At 41.1% G+C, this 21,956-nt stretch overlaps 1 protein-coding gene across 5 annotated transcripts in view; it reads left to right on the forward strand.

Annotated features, from left to right (window-relative positions):
- Positions 1-21,699, forward strand: part of COL14A1 (collagen type XIV alpha 1 chain) — a 167,934-nt gene extending 146,235 nt beyond the window's left edge. For 3 of the 5 annotated variants that reach the window (XM_072999286.2, XM_072999289.2, XM_072999287.2), the window contains 3 exons: positions 14,425-14,502; positions 15,747-15,902; positions 20,684-21,699. In XM_072999286.2, the coding sequence (XP_072855387.2) occupies positions 14,425-14,502; positions 15,747-15,902; positions 20,684-20,991 (542 nt within the window). In that variant the 3' untranslated portion in view covers positions 20,992-21,699. Of the gene's footprint in view, positions 1-14,424; positions 14,503-15,746; positions 15,903-19,339; positions 19,428-20,683 lie in introns of all 5 variants that reach the window. The other 2 variants (XR_012086990.2, XM_072999288.2) reach the window with 2 other exon arrangements.
- The last annotated feature ends 257 nt before the right edge of the window (positions 21,700-21,956 follow it).

Below are 21,956 nucleotides of genomic sequence, written 5' to 3' on the forward strand. Positions count from 1 at the left end.
ATGTCATTGCCTTTGTTAATTTTTTTAAAAAACCCTATTGTTTGGACCCTGGAAGCTGTTGCCCAACTTCACCTCTGCCATCTCCCCTTACTATTACTTTTACCCACGGAGTTGGACACCTCCTTCTCCGTTATAACAGGTAGGATTCTGTAAAGAAGCTCAGCCAGTTTTGACAAATGTTTCCCATTAATAAGTATTGGAAATTTGTATGTGTGTGTGTGTTTAAATCTTATACAAGTAAATAGAAGATTGTATGAAGATTACAGTTCTCCTCTTTCATAGTGAAGTATGGGTATTAGGGGGTCTGGGGACCTGAAGTACCCTTCACAAAATGAATTAATTAACCTATACAGGCCAAAATTATTCTGTGAAAGAAATTAATTTTGAAAAAGAAGGTATTTTAGAAGTAAGTTTTCCACAAAGACTTTTCGGTAACTTGTGGAATCCATCCTAATGAAATTAAATCCTCAGTGCATCTAGCACCATTTGCTCCATTCATATAGCAGTATTTGCTCATGCTTTGTTTCTCAGCATTGCTGATCTAATTTGTAGCTGAATGGTGCCTCAGACATCATAAATGTTGTACAAAACCATTAGTACAGCACCATCTAGTATCTGTTTGAAATCTCTATTGGAGAAGAGTATGCTATACCTAAGAAGTTCTGGAAAGGGTCCCCATAAATTGGATTCAGATTAATGATATATTATTATATTAGAGATAACTTGTTCAACTTCTTCGCATGCTCTCCAGCCATTTTGGCAATGTGCCCGAAGTCACTCAAAGAAACAATAGTGAAGGTGCCACAAAGGATAGATAGAATAAAAATAGAAGCAGCCATAGATAGTTTAAGCCTGATTATAATAAATTAGCTAGGGCTGTGGTTCCAAACACATGTAGACTTGGAAGTATGCCACATGGATCGATAGCTAGAAAAGTTCATCTTTGCACAATATCACAGAATCTCGTAGACAGTCTGGCTATCAGCCAGCAGTTGTAGTGGCTGGAGAATGTTCTGAGTTGTAGTCTAAAAGATTTTCAAAGCTTTGCATAATACTCAGCTAGGCTTATTATTATCATTATATAAATCTCTTGGAGACAAATGAAACCAACAACAGAATCCTCTGCATCTCTGTTTAGAAGGTACATATCGGGAGTATGCATGCAGCAAGTTTATTGTGCAGATTATTGCCGCATAAACAGTTTTAGTCTATATATACTGAATCCATTTGGTGATCCCTACTCATTTAACTCAATGAGATAGATATATGGTTCAGTTATCGATTCAGTGATCTTATCCTAGTAGGGAATAACAATGAGATTATGGTCTCTGTGTGTAAAGTTTTGAGGTTGTACATTTTTTAAAAAATTCTGATAAGTGTTTTGGCATCTACTGTCTCAAATGGCTTGCCATGAGAATTAATGTTGCGTTCTTGGTTCTAAGAGGAAAACCTTTAGGTTAAACATCCCAACAGTTCTGTATAACTATAATTCTAATTACTTGCTTGTAAGAGGAGACGAGGTCTAGGAAAGTTGAACTTGTGAGACCTTGGTTTCTATGGCAAAGCTGAACAAAGAGCAGCACTGTTCAATGCAGTGAGGAAGAAGGAGGTTGAATATGGAGGGAGACGGGAAGCTGGAAAGAAGAAAGAGGGTGATTTCAAATCTGGTTGTTACACTGGGTGGACTTAAGAGAAGTGGGATTCCAAAGCCATGATTCTTGGCATAATTTATCTCTGAGTGTGAAGAACTGAACACAAGAATTAAGCAACCGTTTATAACAAAGAGGGACATATAATGTCTTAGACTGCAGAAATAACTCCCAAACAAGTAATTCCAACTCTGAGCTTATATATAGCTTGCTGAGAATGTGCCAAGAAATTCAGTAGAGGAGCAATGGTTTGTGATAACAACAACAACAAAAAGGAGGGCATGGGATCAAAGTTCTCACATTCGTTATTTTTGATTCTAAAACAGTTGTCAAAGCAAAGAACCATTTTGGCAGGACTGGCCTGCTTATGCATTTGGAACAGCTCTCGAAGAATGCCTTTACCAGCAATAGCAATTGTGCTTTCCAAAGAGCCAAATTGCTCCCAGGCTGTTATAGTGCCGTGATTTCTAGTGCCAGCTGCATGACATAAGCCTGAAAGAGTGGCCCAGCTGAAGGAATGACATTGCAGGAGGACTATAAGAAGAAGCTTCTTTAACCCTCAGTAGCACAGATGATTGGTAGATAGAGATGTAGAGCAGGAAGTTTAGATTGCACTGGATAGCTGCTCAGTGCCAGCCAGTAATGGGTAAAAGTTCCTTGATCCTGGATAGTTCAGTGATTTAGGTCTCTGGCTGCCGGGGCAGAGGTTGGGAGTTCAATTCTCCACTGTGCCTCCTTGAGAGGGTTGGACTCAATGATCCATAGGGTCCCTTCCAGCTCTGCAGTTCAAACGTTATTAAAGGTTTTCCAAAATATACTTCCTGGATAAAGAAGCAGATATTGTAGTAATGTGGAACTGGCTTTTTCCGAGCTTGGATTACCTTTTGTGGGATAGAATGGGCTTTAGCACAGACTGAGAGTTGTGTGTAAGTAATTCCCAGCCATTGGAAAAATAAACAATTGGCTGCTGTCCTTGCTTCCTCTACACACACACACAAACACACACACACACAGACAGAGAGAAAGATAGATAGATATATATATAAGACGTAAGCACTTTTTCTGCCTAAAAATCTGATTTATGCTGTTCAAGAATTTGGACTTGAATTTTCTTTGAGAAGGAAGGGGACCTGATTGCAAATAAAGTAAAACAGTTGAAGAGATTCTTTTCTTGACTAGAGGCATGTTATGCATGTTTTGAGGGACTCCTCCTTTTGAAGCAGTAAATGAAGATGGGGTGTTGATTATGACTTCTAATTAGAGAGCAAAAAATCAAAGCAGGGAGGGGATCAAAAGAAGACTTCACTCTCAGTACAATTGTTTTCTCCACAAGTGAAGAGGACTTTAATTTCTGAATGAGATTTAATCCAGATGCTTCATTGTCTTCTGGGAATTTGATTTAACAGAAGCATCCATTGGTTTTCCAAATCATATAGGCATCGCACGGTCTCTGACACAATCTACAGCTGCAGAAAGCTATTGTTTAAACAAAATATTCTATGACTGTGGCCAAAATCCTACTGATGTTCACAGAGGGATCATGGTAGGACCTGTGAGACATGGACAAGGCAGGGGCACCTGATGACCTTGTGATCAATGATGTGACTAGGCTCATGTCTGACACATTAGCTGTAGTTAGCCATGGGAATTCATATCATCTTTCTGGGAATAGGATTTTGGCTTATATTTTTTTAAAAAAATCCCAGTTGCACATGGGTTTAAGCCTCCATACCCAGTCCCAACCACCTTATCGTTTTATTTTAATTTCCAGCTGCAGATGAGCTCCTGGTTAGTCTTTGCGTCTGAAGAAATAGATTATAAAGTTAAAAAGGTCATGCTGGAATAAAAAATTTTAGTCTTTTTTTTTTTTTAAAGATGATTAGCCTTTGCTCAGCTTGAAAAGCACTATCTGGCTTTGATAGACCATTAATTTATGTAAAAAGATTTATATAAAAGCCACATGGCTTTTTCCTTTTTCATTAGGCTTTCGTGTGACTGTGAATAAAAGGCTGTGTGAGATCAAGATAAGACACAGGAAGGAAAGAAAAATCCTGGTTTTGTTATTCTAATTAGATAACATAACAGTATATTTCTGCTTTGCCAAAATCATGAGTAATGACGCTTAGCATGTCTCCTTATTAAAAGCTATTTTTAATGCTCATTTAAAAATCCAGTTTTTTTTGTTAAAAAATAAGCAAAAGAAAAGGCTGCACCTCTGAGCGGCAAACTGTGGGTGTGATCACACAGGTATATAGCTTGCGGTTTGGATTGCTTGTGGCATGGTGCCGTGTGAATGTCATGTGACTGATCACATGACATATGGCAAGAGTGCTCTAGCTTGACTCCAATGTGTCCCTGAACTAGATCTTTTTGTTCCAGGATTAGGACTACTACTTTTTAGGACTATCAGGCTGGAGCGATTCCCTGATGGATGGAAGTAGAGATGGGCATGAATCCCCAGTTCAGTGCTTTGTGGCAATTCGTTTATCGGCTAACCATGTGTGGAACGCTTGCCAGCCCTGCTTCCTCTGACCTCTGATTAAAATCCCAGATTCTGTGCAGGCTAACCTGGAAGGAGGAAGCCTTTCAGATATCCTGGCCTCAGCCATTTAGTCCAGATTTGTATGTCAAAAAGAGCACCTGGAACAAACTGGAAGAATAGTGCATTTGCTTCAAAGCCAGTGATAGGGTAGTCACGTCCTTTTCCAGGGAAGACAGCCTTTCATTTGAAGAGCTGCCAGATGACAGTCCTCATTTTGAAGGTGATCTCTATTCGAAAAGCTTAACTTAAAGACAGAAAGACAGAAATCACAGACCTTGGAATTGTCTGTCCACAGTGGACATCTGGAGAACAGACTCAGTGGCCTAACCACAGGCCTCTTCAACTAAATGATGAGTTGCAGTTCTGTTGAAATAGGACAATCTTTGAAATCCTGTTGTGTATGTTACAAAACCTACATGCCGATGATGTCATCAGCTGTGGTGGCTTTGTGCATGTGTGGGAAATAAAACGTTTCTGATTTTGCCCCTAAAGGCTCCTGTGGAGTCACCTTTGTTCCAGGGAAGCCGTTGGGAGCCTTCACATGGTGGGGAGGGGAACTTTAATTTCTGAAAAACGTCATCGCTAGTAAGGTCATCCTGGTGATGGTGGTTTTCAGAAATTAAAGTGTCCTCCCTGTTATACAGACCCTAACAGCTTCACCATATCATAGGCAATTCCAGAAGAGTTTTGAACGTTTCAGGGGCAGGATCAGCTATGGTTATTTCTGAAAAGGTGCCGCAGCTGGTGATGTCATCAGACTTGCACAACCTAGCTGCACGAACAGGATTTCAGCCTGTTTGTTGCCTTTTCTGTCTCCCATTTTGATAAGTGGACACAGAGACATGGTCTCTAAACATATTTCTCTGTGGACATAGATAGTCTCTAAATTTATTTCTTAATGCAGAGTTTGGGTTCTTGGTGAAAAGCAAGTCCTTTCTGTGACTGTAAACATATGGGAGAAGTGGCACTTTGTGGGAAAAGGTTTTTAATGGCACCGGACTGGGAGAGCAGAGAGTTCCCTTCTTTCTGTACCTGACATCTTCTGCTGTTTCATATTTAAGAAGCACAGTGGTGCCTCGCTTGATGACATTAATTCGTTCCAGCGAAATCGCTGTAGAGCAAAACGTCATCAAATGAAAATTTAAAAACCCATTGAAACACATTGAAAACCATTCCAATGGGCTGAATACCTGCTCGTCCAGCGAAGATCCTCCATACGGCGGCCATTTTTGGTGCCTGTAAAGCAAGGAATCCATCCTAGAAAACAGCGGGGGGCCATTTTCTTCAGCGGGGCCATTTTGAAACCTGACGATCAGCTGTTTGCTAATAGTCGTAAAGCGAAAATCGGTTCCCGAAGCAGGGAACCGATCATCGCTAAGCAAAATTCCCCCATTTAAACCATTGTTTTGCGATCGCAAAAGCGATCGCAAAAACATCAACATAATGTGGATTTGTCATAGAGCAGGGTAATTGTCCAGCAGGGCATGACTGTACAGAGTTTCTGTACAGCTCTGTCCTCTTCTTCAGTCCACTGTACATATACTGTAAATTATGACAGAGTACCATGACCTCAGCTTTCCTGTAATCCCATGAATGACATAGCATCAGTCCAAAGAAACTGGGATACCAGTCTTGGAGCCTGGCCCACTGGCCTGGTTTCTGGTAACAGCTTTATTAATCTTGTGCCAAGTCACTTGACTGTGACTTGTCTCTGGAAAAAAGCTGAAAAATACGGAGTCTGTTCTACACACAAACTCCAGACTGCGATGCTATGGGGGTTATGGTCCAAACCAGCAGGGTAAGCTTGGATTTTCAGCCAACCGTCCATGTTAACAGTATGATTTCAATCTTAAATACATTTTGACTAACCTCTGGACTGGAATTTGGTCCTGCTGTTGCTATAGATACTGCCTTGGAATGGGCTACATCTGTGTATCGCATCCAGCTTTTTGTGTAATTTTTTTTCTACCACAGTTTATAAGAGCATTTTATGGATAATGCCTTGGCTAGTTAGGATATTCTGGAAATACAGGAAAGTAACTTTTTCAAGTTCTGTTGGGCAGTCTGCAGGCCTATTCCAGGTTTGCATTTTGGGAATACTCATCACAGGTTCAGAGGAAGCTGTGTTCGAGGCCCACCATCCTCTCTCTTCTTTTTCACTGCCCGGATGCATGAAGAACAATGAGTCAGAACAGGAGAGCCTCCACGATCCATGGGGGCTTCCCAATTGAATTGATGTCCTCAAAGGTCAGGCTCTAAGTCAGGGGTCTCAGACATGCGGGCCGGGGGCCATTTGCGGCCTGCCGGATGATAGTTTGTGGCCCCCGCCTTGCCTGCCCCCCCAAAGCACCCATGCGTCCTCGCCTCGCTCGCCGGCTCTCTCCCAAGACAGTGCCTCTTGCACCCTCCATCCGGAACTGTAGCCTGCCAGCCAGCCCGCTTATCTGCCGGCTGGCAGGCTGCAGTTCCGGATGGAGGGTGCAAGAGGTACTGTCTTGGGGGAGAGCTGGCGAGCGAGGCACGCTGCTGGCCCTTTTCCCTGAGCCGCCGCCGAGTGATGCCTGAGAGCGGAGCTCGCTCCCAGCCTGTCCTCCAGGAGCGCCTCGAAGCCGCCAACAGCAGCTGCTTCCAGTGCCGCCTCTTCCAGAGAAGTGGTTCTATGGCTCTCTTTCTCTCTCGGAACCCCCAGCACCAGCCCAGCCAGCGGCCGCCTCAGTGCCTGACAGTGCTTCCTCCTCCTCCTCCTCTTCCTCTTCATCCTGCTTCAGCCACCCTGGCTCTGGAGGCTGCCTGGGCTAGCCTCGCAAAGTTTGCTCCTCTGTTGGGGTGGGGGTAGCTGCTGCTGCTGAGTGTGCCTTTTCTGAGGGTGGGGGGCTCAGAGGAAGGTTGCCAGACATCTCTCTCTCTGTGTATGCATGCATGCATGCATGTGAGCGCACCTGTGGGGGCCCCCGCCCCGTTCTGTTTAATTTTGCGGGTACCGGTGGGGGCTTTTCTCCTTTGGCAAGGCGAATTCTGTGAGGATTTTTTTTAAAATTTTATGTTATGCACTCCTCCCCCTGGCTAGGCCATCACCAGTGCTCCCACCCTTCTCCGCTTCTTTGTTCTGCTGGTGGTGGTAGTAGTGAAGAAGGAGCTGGAGGGGGTCGTGGCCAGCGCCCCTCCTCCTCCTCTTCAGAGCCCCAGCCAGGCTAAGGAAACTCCTGGGTGGCTTCCTCTGGCTCTTGCTCCACTTGGCAGAAAATCTGATGCGGCCCAGCCTCACCCAGACTCTGCCTCCAGCAGCCCCCAGGTAAATTGAGTTTGAGACTCCTGCTCTAAGTCATATGGAAATCCCTCAGAGATAGGGGAAGTTCTTCTCTTCAGAGTTGTCACAGCCCCTGCATTCAGGGTGATTAAAGTGACAACACAGGGACGGGTGACACGATTCCCTAAACACATGGTGATTATTCCCTAAAGGTAAAGGTAAAGGTTCCCCTTGACAATTTTTGTCCAGCCATGTTCAACTCTAGGGGGCGGTGCTCATCCCCGTTTCCAAGCCATAGAGCCAGCGTTTGTCCGAAGACAATCTTTTGTGGTCACATGGCCAGTGCAGCTAGACACGGAACGCTGTTACCTTCCCACCGAGGTGGTCCCTATTTATCTACTTGCATTTGGATGCTTTCGAACCGCTAGGTTGGTGGGAGCTGGGATAAGCGACAGGCGTTCACTCCGTTGCGTGGATTCGATCTTACGATTGCTTGGTCTTCTGACCCTGCAGCACAGGCTTCTGCGGTTTAGCCCGCAGTGCCACCACATCCCGATTATTCCCTAATACTGTATTAAGCTGCTTAAAACAAGCGTAACATGAATAAGTGTGCAGACAGAATATTTTGCATCTGTGTACAACTGCATATGTATGTAAAATGACTCAGAGCACACCAATGTCCCACTTCTAGAATTGACAACTTGGGTAGTAAATCAAAGAATATATGTTGGGAGGTATTAAGCCAGCCTGGTAAATAATCCTAGAAAGGCCGCCAGTCTGTGAAAAGAAAAGAATGTAGCTTCCTGGGTGCTGACATATATATATATATGGGTAGCGGAAAAAGGGGTGGAGTGACATACTTTTCTATATTGCTGATCTGTTCTCTTGCCTGCATGGAATCTTATGTGTTTGCATGTGTGCACATCTCTGTAGGGGCACGGGGTACTGGGGGGCTACACTTTGCTTACCCTGATTTATATTTTCATGTTCACTGTGACATTTGCCCCTTTGTGGCTCTTGTTTCTCCCCAAAACACAGAGCACACGAAGGCAAACCCAACACTTTTTCACACGCTGCCACCAGTTGATCACTAAATCAACACATTTCTTAGGGAAGATGAAGATCCATTCATCACTGTCTTTTGAATAAAACGGTTGTATTGATTACAGACGTTTCATTAATATTCATAAGTATTTTTTCAGGTACATCAATCATCTATCTCAATCTTCTATATTAAATCACAGGTTACTTACTATGCACTCTTCAGACTAACTACTACTCCAGATCTCCCAACTATTTCTCCCTCTCCCCCTATAACTCTACTTCCCCCCCTCTCCTCTCAGGCTCTGCCTTTTTTACCTCTCTGGTGGCCCCACCATTCAACCACATCAACATAGAACGTGAATAATGCATAACCTAGTTAGCATAATAAGGGTGAACGCCACATTCACTAACATTTTTTTACTTGAAAATCTGTCTCTCTCTCTCTAGCTGCCATTTCATTTGCACATTGACGCATATGAAGCCTAGAGAGCATACAGTTGTCCTCTACGGTATAGTTCAGTGATTCCCAACCTTGGGTCCCCAGATGTTCTTGGATTCTGCAACTCCCAGAAATCCTGGCCAACGCAAGTAGTGATGAAGACTTCTAGGAGCTTTACTCAAAGAACATCTGGGGGCCCAAGGTTGGAAACCACTGGTCTAGTTGCTTCCAACTTATAGCCATTCTAATAGGGCTCTCAAGATATGTGATGTTTTCAAGGAGTAATTTACTATTGCCACTCTGCAGTGAGTTCCCATGGCCAAGGAGGGATTTAAACTCAGGTCTCCTAAATCATAGTTCAACATTCTGTCTTCCATATAGCACACTGATTCTCCAATTTGAAGAGACCCTTGTCCAGCAGGCTGAGGCAAAGAGGAAGTCACAAAAGCAGCAAAACCAGGGAGCTGGACAGGGGACAGGTTGGATTTGCTTTCAGTGTGGAAGAGATTGTCACTCTCGAATTGGCCTTCTCAGCCACACTAGACGCTGTTCCAAGTCCTCCATACAGAGCACGATACCATAGTCTCTCGAGACTGAAGGATGCCTACTACTCTCCAAAATATTAGAAATATAAAACTTAGTTGATTTAACTGATGTACTATCCAGCTAAGAGTATGGTCCTAACACCTTTGAACAGCTCTGTATGGGGTGGAAGTGCCTCTTTAAAAGTGGGAAAGAACTCTGCCAGCGTTTTCTTTTGTTACAAAGGTGCTATGGAAAGCTCTGGCAGCCTAGTTTTAACAATGGCAGGGCTGCTGCCAATAATGGGCTCTGCAATAAGCAGCTTGAGAGGTGCACCATCAAAAGACACTTCTTCCCCCCCCCCCCCCCCCGAAGCAGCCATCAACTACAGCAGCCTGGAGCTGGTGTGGTTAATTTCCTTCTCTTTATTTTTTTAAGCAGAGATCCAACGGGCCTCTGCTTGGAAAACACGTCTCTTGCCTTGGCAAGCGTGGATTTTGCACATGCACCTGGACGCATCTCCCTCCCCATCCCAACCAAGCTGAAGAGTGCTCAGTAATTCATTGGTACCTCACTGCTCTGCTTGTTAAAGGCACAATCTTTTTTATATTTTGAGGATATTTTGGTCTAACGTGTTCATCTAAAGGCAGGGAAAGAGGAGTAAAAATTAAAGATGCCTTTCCCTTCTGATTATCAATAATAGCATACGCTATATGTTGACTTACAAATCCTTCAAGATCCCAAAAAGATATTGAGATTAAGGTTTTGCCAACTGGAAATACATTTGAATTCATTTGATGAACTGTGCAATCCTGCATGAGTCTACTCTAAAGTATGCTGAGTTCATTCCCGGGTTGAAAAAAAAAGAGGTTAAGATCGTTGCCTACATGGCAGATGTTTGATTAAAATTCAATCCCAGGAAGTGTAATTTTAGTTAATCAAGCCATTAGAAAGTCACGCAACGGCACCAGTCCAGTGAAGCGGGCAGGTTAAGACCCCATAAAGAACAGCTGCTATTCTCTACACGGTTTGCTTTTATGAATGTGTTGAATCTGATCTATTGATTTTGATCCCGACTGAGTGTATATATGGTGTGTGAAGTGAAAGGAAGCAAAATGAGTAGCGCAGAAGGCCTGGAAAATAGTGCACAGAAAAAGAACTGTGAGGTGGGATGAGGGGGGAGAAACCATAAATCAACTTGGACTTTTTTTTTTCAAATGGCTTTGAACCATCCAAATGAAATACAGCTTTTGTGGCTCTTTCCAGACTTACAGATGGAAACTCAAACCCCTCTGCTTCTCTGAATATTGTTTATTAACTTTGATTTGACACCACTGACAAAGGAAGGTGTGTAAAAGGGCACACGTGAGAGGGTTGAGTTCCCTACTGGAAAGTAATAAATGAAGGCAAAGTAATAAATGAAGCCAGCCTTTATGCCTCTCATATCCACGTCCGAGCTTCCTTGTCCTCCACAAAACCCTACCCACAATTTACCAGGGATGAAGACTTGAGTTGTGGGACTCACTGTCGACTCAGTTTTAAGTCACACCAGTGACTTGACTTGGTCCCCCCCCCCCAGTGACTTGGACTTGATTCATAGCTTGGAACTCAATCACCCCTCATTTTTTTCTAGGGGAAAAAGCTTGTTTTTAACAGGGACTCCGACTTGGGGCTTGGTACCAAAGACTTGAACCCAGACCTGGGACTCAAACCCAAATACTTGCCAACATCCCTGCAAGTTATTGCCCAGAGCAAGAAGGTGGAAGATGTGGTCTTCCAGATGTTGTTAGATTACAGGTCCCTTCAACCTAAAGCAGAAGAGCCAGTGGTGAGGAAACATGGCAGTTGTGGTTCAGGAACATGCATAGGGCCACACGCTGCCCTATGTGCAGAAGGTAACACATCAGATCTGGCTAAAGTAAATGCTTTTTTGATCTTGGGAATGAATATGTTAACTAGAGAACCAGCTGGTGCAAGCATCTCCAATCTTATTGTCAGGAGAGTAGTAATTTCTAATAAGGCTTAAGATGGAATTGTATACAGTATTTCAGGTTCTTTGCTTAATGGTGATTTTGGCTGTTGACTACCAAGAGTTGTTAAATTTGGGGGGGGATATATACTCTTAATCTGTAGACACTTAATCAGCTGATTTCCCCCATTTTGACTAAAAAGCGTCAGTGTGGGGTTCCATATCAGGAATGCTGTTCATGTTGTGAAGGCGGGGAAGTGGAAATTGTTGGGCACAGTTAATATAATTGTTCCTTTCATCATGATAGTCACTGTGTTTTTAATACATCCATTCATCAAAGGATTTGAGATAGATTGGAGGAATATTTTTTTACTCCTTTCCAACTATGACATATGCCTTACCAATAAAGTGGCTAGATTTTGTGCAGTTTTTAAGCACCTGCCTTTTGATATCCTCTTCAGCACATCTTGGAATAACTGGCTTTCATGTGATTTAATTTCACTGAAGTTATGTAACATCTCCAAACTAACTTATATATATATATATTATTTTACTCTTATTGACAAAAATGTAAATATTCTAATATTCTGTATATTTTTCCAAACAGTAGTATTTGTTTCTTCCCCTTATCATATTCCCATAAGGTTGTACGCAAATTATCCTGATCTTCTGCTGCCAAGTAAATTGTAAATTATATTTACTGTTGCTTTCATTACATTATCTTCACCTACACTTTCCTTTTGTAGTATAATCTCTTCAAATTTCATAATTTCTCTACATTTACCATTTCTTTTTACCCAAACCTTTTTCCATTGCTCTAACTGAATAATAGTATAACAAGATATTTTATCCATTCCTATAACTTCTTTTATTTGTTCTTTATCCCCTCCTCCCCTATTTCCTAACCAATTTTTATTCTAATAATTTGTATCTTTCTTAATAAAGTCTCAGTTTCAAATTTTCTGGGAATTTCTCCAACCAGATGTAATGGATTAACTGGTGGAAAAAAATTGTTCTATATCTGTTTCAGATTAAAAGTATATTTTTAAAGAAGGGATTTACTATATTTTTACTAAATTTTTATTATCTTGTACAAAAAGAATATTTACGGGGCTTCAGTCTAACTCTTGTATTTCCATATTCAGCCAAATTAGTTTATTAGACTGAGTTATAATATTTAGGATATGTCTTAATTGGCTGGCTACATAGTATAACCTTAAAGGGGGAAATCCCAGACCTCTAGTTATTTGAGATTTATGCCATCTCTTCTTATTAATTCTTGATTTTTAAAATCTCCATTACAAGACTTATTAACTATATTTTACCAGTCCTTTAACTCTTTAACACATCCATTTCTTTTAGCATGATCCATAGCTTTTCATGATCCACACAGTCTAAGGCTTTGCTGTAATCTATAAAGCACACACTGATTTTCTTCTGAAATTCTCCAGCATGGTCCAACAAGCAATGTATATTTGCAATATGATCTCTAGCATCGCTGGGGTAAATCCCGTGGATATTTCCAACTGCAGGTGACCTTTTAAATGAAAAGGACCTGTTAAGTCAACACTGATGTAAGTCACATTACATTGACATAAGTCTACTCTAGTTGGAACTAACAATTGTATTTGACCATTATTCACATCAGGTAGTTTTGGCACTCTGCACCATTTTATTCTGTATTTTTATTCATCATTTTACAACACTTGGCAGCGCCTTTTGAGGTCTACAGGCAAAGTGATTTTCATGATGTGGGTCACCACTATATTCACATGGAATAAATACTCCCACTCTGCAGTTAAATGTAGCAGAAAAGTGTGTACAGATGCAAACATGGACAGAAAGAAGTTTCATATTTGTCCCAGTTGACCTGTAAAAGAGAATCACAGCGTCTTCTGGTACTGATCAGTGGCTTGCAGCACTGTGGCACCAAAGGGGAACGAAAGAAGACATCATTGTTACATTTAAGTGCTGTTATTACTCTGTGTTGTGCCAGATTCTGCCATAAAAATGGATATTCGTATGGTTTAAAAAAGAGGGAGGAAAGGGGGAATATACTGTTCTGGCAGTATAGATTAGATATACAGAAAGACAATAATCTGATATTCTTATTTTAAAATCGTGTTTGTTTATTAATTAACAAAACAGAAAGGTGCATGGCTTAGCACATATTGCATGCTGGAATCTTGTGGATTTCCAATGGGTATGTAATGATCAAAATCTTGTTTGTTACACCTACTGTACAAGCCAAACTCGTGTGTGTGTGTGTGTGTGTGTGTGTGTGTGTGTGTGTGTGTGTGTGTGTGTGTGTGTGTGTGTGTGTGTGTGTGTGCGTGCGCGTGCGTGTGTGTGTGTACCCAGAGTAGTGGCTTGCCACTAGATGGACAGGATAAAAAAATGAATGAATTAATTAATTAATTAATAAGTGACTTTTGAGGTAGATTTTCTCAAATTAAGAATTCGCCACAGACATTATTTCTTGTAAATTGTGTTGCATGGATACAATAGACTGTGTCTACGGCAATTTCTTCATTTGAGGTCATTTACATCTGAACCTTATGCTGTTTGCCTTATGCTGGTGCAAAATTCCAACCTGTTCTTTCCTCAGCGTGTATTACATATTTTGCCACAAGCATAGAGCAATCCAAATGATGGCAGGGGTTTGCCACCAAGCCAGATAGGCTGTGGGATCCTGCTTAGGGTTGGTTCATATAAGAAATCATTTGTTTTTGACAGCTGTCCTTGGGAAGCATCCCTAACCAGCTGCCTAAGGGCCATGCTTTCTGAAGTGGTGCAATGTGGCAGTAGTTGTGTACTTTGCAAACCCCAGTGTAACGTGAAAGCTGCAATATAGCTATAGCTTCCCAGCTATGACACAGAAGGCGACAGAGCAACATTTCCTTGGCCTCCCTTTCCCTCTTCTAATTAATAAAAGATTCACATGGAGAAACAATAATCTGTCGTCCCCTCCTCCATCCATCTGTTTTGATTTCTATCCTTTGTTTTTAATAGGTTTATCAGGAGAGAAGGGAGAAAGAGGTAACTCAGGTGTGGGGACACAAGGCCCCCGAGGCCCACCAGGACCAGCAGGTAGAGTTATAGACCTGTCTCTGTTTCCTTAGATAATGAAGGTCAATTACTCACCCACTCACAACAGACACAACAAAGTGTGTTACAGATGCTAATAAAGACCTTCCCATCCAAAGGTATATAAAGGCTTTGGCATGCCAAGTAACTTGACCTCTAAAAGGCTAGAAATCTCATATTCTTCTCTTTCTGGTTTCCTGAATTTGTTGTGATTGCTCTCTATGTGCTGTTTGCTAGAACATTCTGTTAATATCCCTTCCTCGTTTTTGTTACAGTTCATTTGTATATATAAATATATAAAAATATGGATTTCAAATACTGTATGTACAAAACCAAAGAAGAGTCACATAGCACCTTGAAAATTTACAACTTTTGTTTGGCATAAAATTCTGTGGATTGGACCCCACTTCATCCCTCCGATAAAATATCTGCAATCCATAAAAGCTTATGCCAAATAGATCTTATTAGTCCTCAAGGTGCCAAAACACTCTTTGCTGTTTTTGTTACAATAGAATAATACCACTGACCTCTAAAAGTATGTAGAAAAGGATTCATACAGTCATATTGAAAATACTTTTTCATGTATTATAAGCAATAGCTGCTCACGGGTATCACTAATCTGTCATGGGTGGGAAGATCCAGTATGAACTGAAAAGTGTGGAAACTGTACTGGGGCCAATTCTAAAATTAATAGTACAGACTTTCCATGTTATACCAGGGAGCTGATTAAAGCAAAGCCAACTTACAGAACAACAATAAAATGGAGATATCCTGTACTTCCTAAGATGCACTGATATTTGCAGCAGTAAAATGCTTTAAAGTTTAATGGGAAGATACATGATCAAAAACAAGTGGAGATGTAACAGACATGCACTGGGAGTTGTAACTGGCCCAGCTCCCCGGCATATGTTTCGATGCACGTTTACAAGCGTGCTTGTCTACTTTGTACTCTGCTGAAGCGACTAGGTAAACTCTGTTGATGCTTAGCATGGATCAGATGTATCTGTTGAACAACAGATTTTAATGAACTGTTCTTTCTGTCTCACCGCCTAATGAATTCTTTGTTTAGTGATAATGCACAGACACAGGGGTTTTCTTCCATTATAGGGCCCTGTGGAAGCAGTGACACTAAAACATTTGTACCCACGCATGTGCGAATTCGCTTTGAGTAATGTACTTGGGTGTTGTGCTCTTTCTGTAGCAACACAGAGATGATATTCTTATGGCTGCTTTTATGTTCCCTATAGGACCTCCAGGCGAAAGTCGAACCGGCAGCCCCGGCCCTCCTGGTCCACCAGGTCCCAGAGGCACGACTGGTCACACTGGTGTTCCTGGGCTACAGGGTGCAGCAGGGCAGCCAGGGTATTGCGATCCTTCTTCCTGCGCTGGTTACGGCACAGGTGGTAAGTATGCTTTTCCACTTTATAATTTTGTTTTCATTTTTGCCCTGCTTCCCAGCAGTGTTGTTAAGAGTCTAGTCTTCTGGGATGTTAATTTTTCAGTTTAGACATTATTGTCTCAAGGCTAAAGGAAATGATTAGGAAAAACAAAGCAAAGGAAAAAAACACTTGCACCTGTTACTATATTGTGCTCCTTTCATACATGTTGGCAACTATTGTTCCCTCAATGTACGTACTGCTGCTTTGGAGCTATTGCCATTTTCCCCCCTAATACTATCCCAACAGATCAGGAATCTCATAATCATAATGAACATCAGGGCTTCTTAGGACATGTGGCCTAACCAATTTGGCTACTTGGTCACAGTAATGAAGGAAACCAAAACTGTATTATTCCGTCTCTGAAAATCCTTAGAATGTCCCTCTGGATATATTCAAACAGAAATCCTTGCCTGGTATAAACTAAGAAGTAACAGGCTTTGCTCTAAAGCAATGGTTTCCAGCCTTGGGTTCCCAGATGTTCTTAGACTATAATTCCCAGAAGCCTTCATCACAAGCTGTGTTGGCCCAGATTTCTGGAAGCTGTAGTCCAAGAACACTTCTCTTAGCCTTAGCATGTGTGGCAGCTGGGTCTGAAAGAAGGTACTTCTTGCTGTAGTTGACACATGAGTATAAAGCAGCAGGGTCATGTCAACCCGTAGTGTAAACTACAAACTTGCTTCAGGGAGATTGGGAGCCATCCAGAACAGGACCAGAAATTCACAATTCACAACTAATATGTACATCTCATGCTTCAGTTTATTGCTGTGCTCTTTGTGAATCCAGTATCTAATGGTGCCAGCAGCTTCCATGTAATAGCAGGGGAAAGGGACACTGCTGAGTTCAAGCGATACAGTGGGGTCTTGACTTGAGAACTTAATCCGTATTGGAAGGCGGTTCTCAAGTCAAAACGTTCTCAAGTCAAATCTGCATTTCCCATAGGAATGCATTGAAAACCATTTGATCCGTATCTGCTCTTTTCCGTCCATAGAAACTAATGGGAAGCTGCTATTCTGCCTTCGACCACTAGAGGGGGGATATTTTGTTTCTTTTTTTCTTAGGTCAAGAAAGGTTCAGGGAAGGCAGGGAAAATGCAGTCCAGGCAGTACAGGACCAGGCAGTCTGAAGACTGTCTCCCAATCCATTCTCTAAACACTGGGAGGAGTGAGGAAGCAGACAGGCACTCTTTTCACTGGCCAACAGTGAACTGAAAGTTCAAATTTTGCACTTTCCCTGCCTCCCACGTAGGTTTTTTTCAGTTCTTAACTCAAATCTAAGTACTTAAGTCAAGTCAATATTTTCCTATGAGAGCGGTTCTTAAGTCAAAATGTTCTTAACTCAAGCCGTTCTTAAGTCAAGACCCCACTGTACTGCTTTCTCTGAACAAAGTTTACATCACCCCTTGAACACTTGGAAGCAAGGTGGAAACAATATTGCAATAATAAACAGGATACATGTTCAAATATTAATTGTTCTGCGTTCTTCGAAATGACCGAACCATCATTTATGTTGAAAGAACACACAACTGCCTTGTTGCTCTTCTATGTATGGTATTCCATATATATTTGATATGTTGATGTCACTCTCCCAGAATAATATGATGTGGCACTCACCATACCACTGTAATCAAAACATAATTGCATAACTTACCTTTAGGGACAAGGATGCCTTCTTTATTAAAGTGCCCACACGTGACTGCCTTCGGAGAGCATGAACTAGAAATCCTTCGTCTGATCTAAATATTAATTAACTGATGTCTTCCTAGTTTGTAGTTCCTGGTTCTGAGCTATACTCATACATATTAAGCAGCCAGAAAATATCTCCAGTTAAGACTGAATAACTCTGGAAAGGGAGAATGGCAGATGCTAAAATATTGGTCCCTGTCTGCCAGCTATCTAATGAGAGCTCTAATTATGGATGTCACAGCCTTCTTTCCACATGTATGACATCAGCAGATTTGGGGAAAGCAACTTTTTTGAATTACGGCTCCCAGGATGTCCAACTGCATGGCCACTGGTATCCTGAGAGATGTCTCTTCTACCGTTGTTTAACAAAGGAGCGTATAAGAGCTGCCTTGATGTTCTTCTGCCTATAGTTTCTGTGATACCAGCTGAGAGCTGTATTGCAAAAAAGTAACTTCTCCAAGTTCTTACCTGAAGGTAGATCAGGGTATGTGTCTAGATATGGTTGTTCTTTATGAACAATATAAAAATATAATAAATAAATAAACAGTATCATCCAAAGAGAGAAATTGTAAGTTGCCTGTGTAGTAGAAATAACAGAGAACTCACATAAAATTCAAAGACTGGGTGAATTTTTTTAAAAAAATAATAAGTTTTCTGTCTTTTGTTCATGTTGTGACTTTGCCATGTTGTCCAAATAATCCATTCCATCTTGTTTTGAATGTCTTTTTTGTGTAACCTCAGTTTCCCTATGTTAACAAGGACTTGATTTTTTTTTAATAATTTACAGTTGGTGTGTGTGGGGGGGGAGAATCCCCATCATACAACCTCCTTAATTTATATGCTTCAAACAGCATGGGAGAATAAAAGTCACTAATTAAGCCATTTTAATAATCTGAAGCAACGTCACATATAGTTGCAATAAACTAATGGCACTTAGTCCTTAAAAAAAATCTTTCTTAAAAATCCCTCTTGCATGAGAATGTTGTACTTTAATTGTGTTTGTGAGTGTGTGTTTTCTTAGAACAGTGATTTTCAAACTGAGTTCCTTGATAATATCGTTACAGGGGTTTCTAATTAGACCCTGGATATTAAATGACCGGTAGTGGTGAATGAGATTTCTTGAAAGGAAATATTTGCGACCAAATCCAGTGTTGCACTAATGGCTGGAATAGAATTCTTTCGCCCTGCAGTTCTCTGCACCAACCAAAAACTAGCTCTCGGGGGGAGGGGGCTCTGGCCCCTCAGACCTGATTTGGGGGGCACCTTCCCTCTTCCAACCTTCCAGCAACAGAAGTTGATTGCTAGATCTGATCAAACAGTGTTGCGCGAACTCCAGGCCTCTGCAATATTCAGAGTTCCATGGCAAATGAATTGAAAGAGTTGATTGCAAGTAAGAAGCTTGAAAAACACTGTTTTAGAAAAGAGGCTGCGAAAGGACGCAGCAGACACTTTGGCATCAGTGCATCTGTGGCATGTGTATTTTAAAGTTGTTGGTTTGATGAAGCATGACACAAAACATTGTTCTTGCACATTAATAAAATGGTGGTGTATGGTTTAGTTACTTCATACATAAGACACAAGATTAACATGTCGTTAAACTGACTGCTGAGACTTCTTTGTTTTACTGACCTGTATGTTTTTCTCTGTTGTTCATCTGTTCCCATCCCTTTTTCTCCTCTCTTCTCTACATTTTGTCCTTGTTCATTTTCAATTATAAAGGCTCATTCCCTTACAATGGCTACCCATATGGAAGGTGAAAAGGAAGTGATTACGGGTAGAGTTTGCTTTTTCTTTCATTTGGATGAAGGTCAGAAATGAGTCCTGAACTTCCTTTGCCCTTTTTTTCCTCCAACAACGCTCAATATTAACAAAGGACGCTTGCTTAGTTGTCATTTGCTTTCAGTCAGGATTAAAGCACAAGGTCCGTTTTCTCCACTGAGCACACCGCTAGCCCCAAGCAACCACTAAACAAGCTGTAAATACAGGACAGGGTTGTATAAAAAATCCAGATAGTGTTTAAGATAACAGTAACTTAGTGTATTTATTGCGAGGGAGCAGACCAAGTGGGACCTGCAATAAGATAGTGTAGTATGAAGTACACCTGCTCAGCCATCACTTGAGCAAGGAAGGCCTCCAGATGTTCTTTGACTACAACTCCCAGAAGCCTTCAACCACCACCTCTGCTGGCTAGGATTTGTGGGAGTTGAAGTCCAAGAATATCTGGAGGCCCAAGGGTTGGGGACCGCTGACCTAGGCAGCTGATGCGGATCCAGAATGGGTATCTGGATCTGCATTGTAATGCTTCTTTGCCCCGCTGTGGATTTGGATCAATGGGCAATGGTAGAATAACTAATCTCACACACAATTGTGACTGGATAGCACCTTAGGTTTTTTTATTATTATGCTTCAAAATATTCTGCATCCTGAATTATAACAATCTCTTTGCAAAGACTCCATTACGTATCCAACATTATGTTCCACCATTCAACAAACTGGTTAAACTTTGAATCTGCCCGGTGTTGATGTTCTGAAGAATAGGCCAGATTGATCTTTTTAAAAATGGTGTTTACTACTTTTTTCTTTCTCAAATAAATAATGATGCAGGGCACAGGTCAACCCAAACTAGGCATTTTTAGGGTTTAGTTTTCCAAGCTGGAGAAAGTGGTTTGTGCTTAACTTATATTGAAGTCAATGGGATAAGCTAGTCAGTGGAATTATGGGATGCGGTGGAACTTTGGACTGTTTAGTTTGTCTTTCTGCTATTGAAATAAATGACAGCTACTTATTTTGGGTAAGAGTGCATCTGTTGTTCTTAAACATTTGAGGACTGTTTTAGCACCAAACTACTATATGTTTAATATCGTAAGAACACTTGTTATTGCTGTTTTCCAACTAACCAATGCTAATAATAATATGTAATGCATCTTCCCCACTTTCACATAAAGCTAACGGCTTGGTAAACAGATAATGTCTGGAGAGATTTAGTGACCATAATTCCCAATTACTGTTTTTAATGTTACTTTTGGCCTACATTAACTGTATGACTCCTTTTGGTGGGTTAAGGTGGATACGGGGAACCAACTGATCAAGAGATCCCTGTTGTGCCACTGCCGCATAACTCCTACCAGATCTATGACCCTGAGGACCTTTATGATGATGAGCAGCAACCCTATCTAGTTCACGGCTCCTACCCTCACCCACAGTCCTCTTACCCTGGATCTCATCTGGCTCAACCGCAGTTTACACCTGTCCATGAAGAAATGGAAGCGGTTGAATTGCATTCTCCCGGAATAAGCCGCTTTACAGGTCAAATCTCCAAAAGAAGTATCAGCAAACCAAGACGCAGGCGGACAATTAAGAAAACCTCCTAACAAATGGCTTATTTTCTCTGTGGGTGCATTAAGGCACATGAATAGTTACTTCTTATTCATTTGCCTAATTTTTTTCCTGGAAATTGTTTACAAGCTTATACCTTAAAGGGAAAAAATATATATATTGAACATGACCCCTTTGCTAGAACAGGAAAAAAAAAGCTAATTATGTTGCATGCCAGAAGTTATTAGCATTATAGGAATTTATTCTTAGCCCAAAACTCCAAGGAATATATTGGTAGATCTTTGTAGTTTATGAGTGTGGTTCAATGCACATTTCCAGATATTGCGTTGCCAGCTGATACATTTCAGTTACATCAAGGAAAGTTAGATCAGCAATGTTCTACTCTCTGAATTTCTCTAAATTTGATTCTGTGCTTTCCTTACAAATTAATCATATTGAAGTCCTTTCATTGGGAAAAAGGCAGCATAAAAATGCAGTAAATAAGGAAATATTCGATAAAATAAATAAAGCCTATCATGAAAAAATTCTTTTGAATATCTACACAAAGTGGGATTTTCTTCCTACAGTATTCCTATTTAATGCCTATTAGAAATGCACCAATAATTTATTGTGGGTCTATCACTACTCTGTTTTGTATACAAATAAATGTGGCAAACTTTTATAAATATATTTGTCAATTGTATTGATTTTTGAGAACTCACATTTTTCTTATAAAATACAATAAATAAATAATGGATTGGGAACCTTTGGATTTTTCAGAAATTTACTATGATCCAGTGACCCCTGCTCTGTCAGTTACAAGATTCTCTCTATTTAGAATGAAGTAACTTGTCTAATTGTTCACATATCTCTTGATAGACTGGAGGTATACATTCATGTTCAGTGCCATCTCCCATTGCTTGGAGACACTACTGCAAAAATGGTTTTACAATAACATGAGGAAGATGATATTAAGTAGAAATGGACTTACAATCTTGCGAAAGTGAGGTACATTGAAAAG

This window comes from Pogona vitticeps, chromosome 4 (assembly GCF_051106095.1).
Source record: "Pogona vitticeps strain Pit_001003342236 chromosome 4, PviZW2.1, whole genome shotgun sequence".
Classification (NCBI taxonomy): domain Eukaryota; kingdom Metazoa; phylum Chordata; class Lepidosauria; order Squamata; family Agamidae; genus Pogona; species Pogona vitticeps.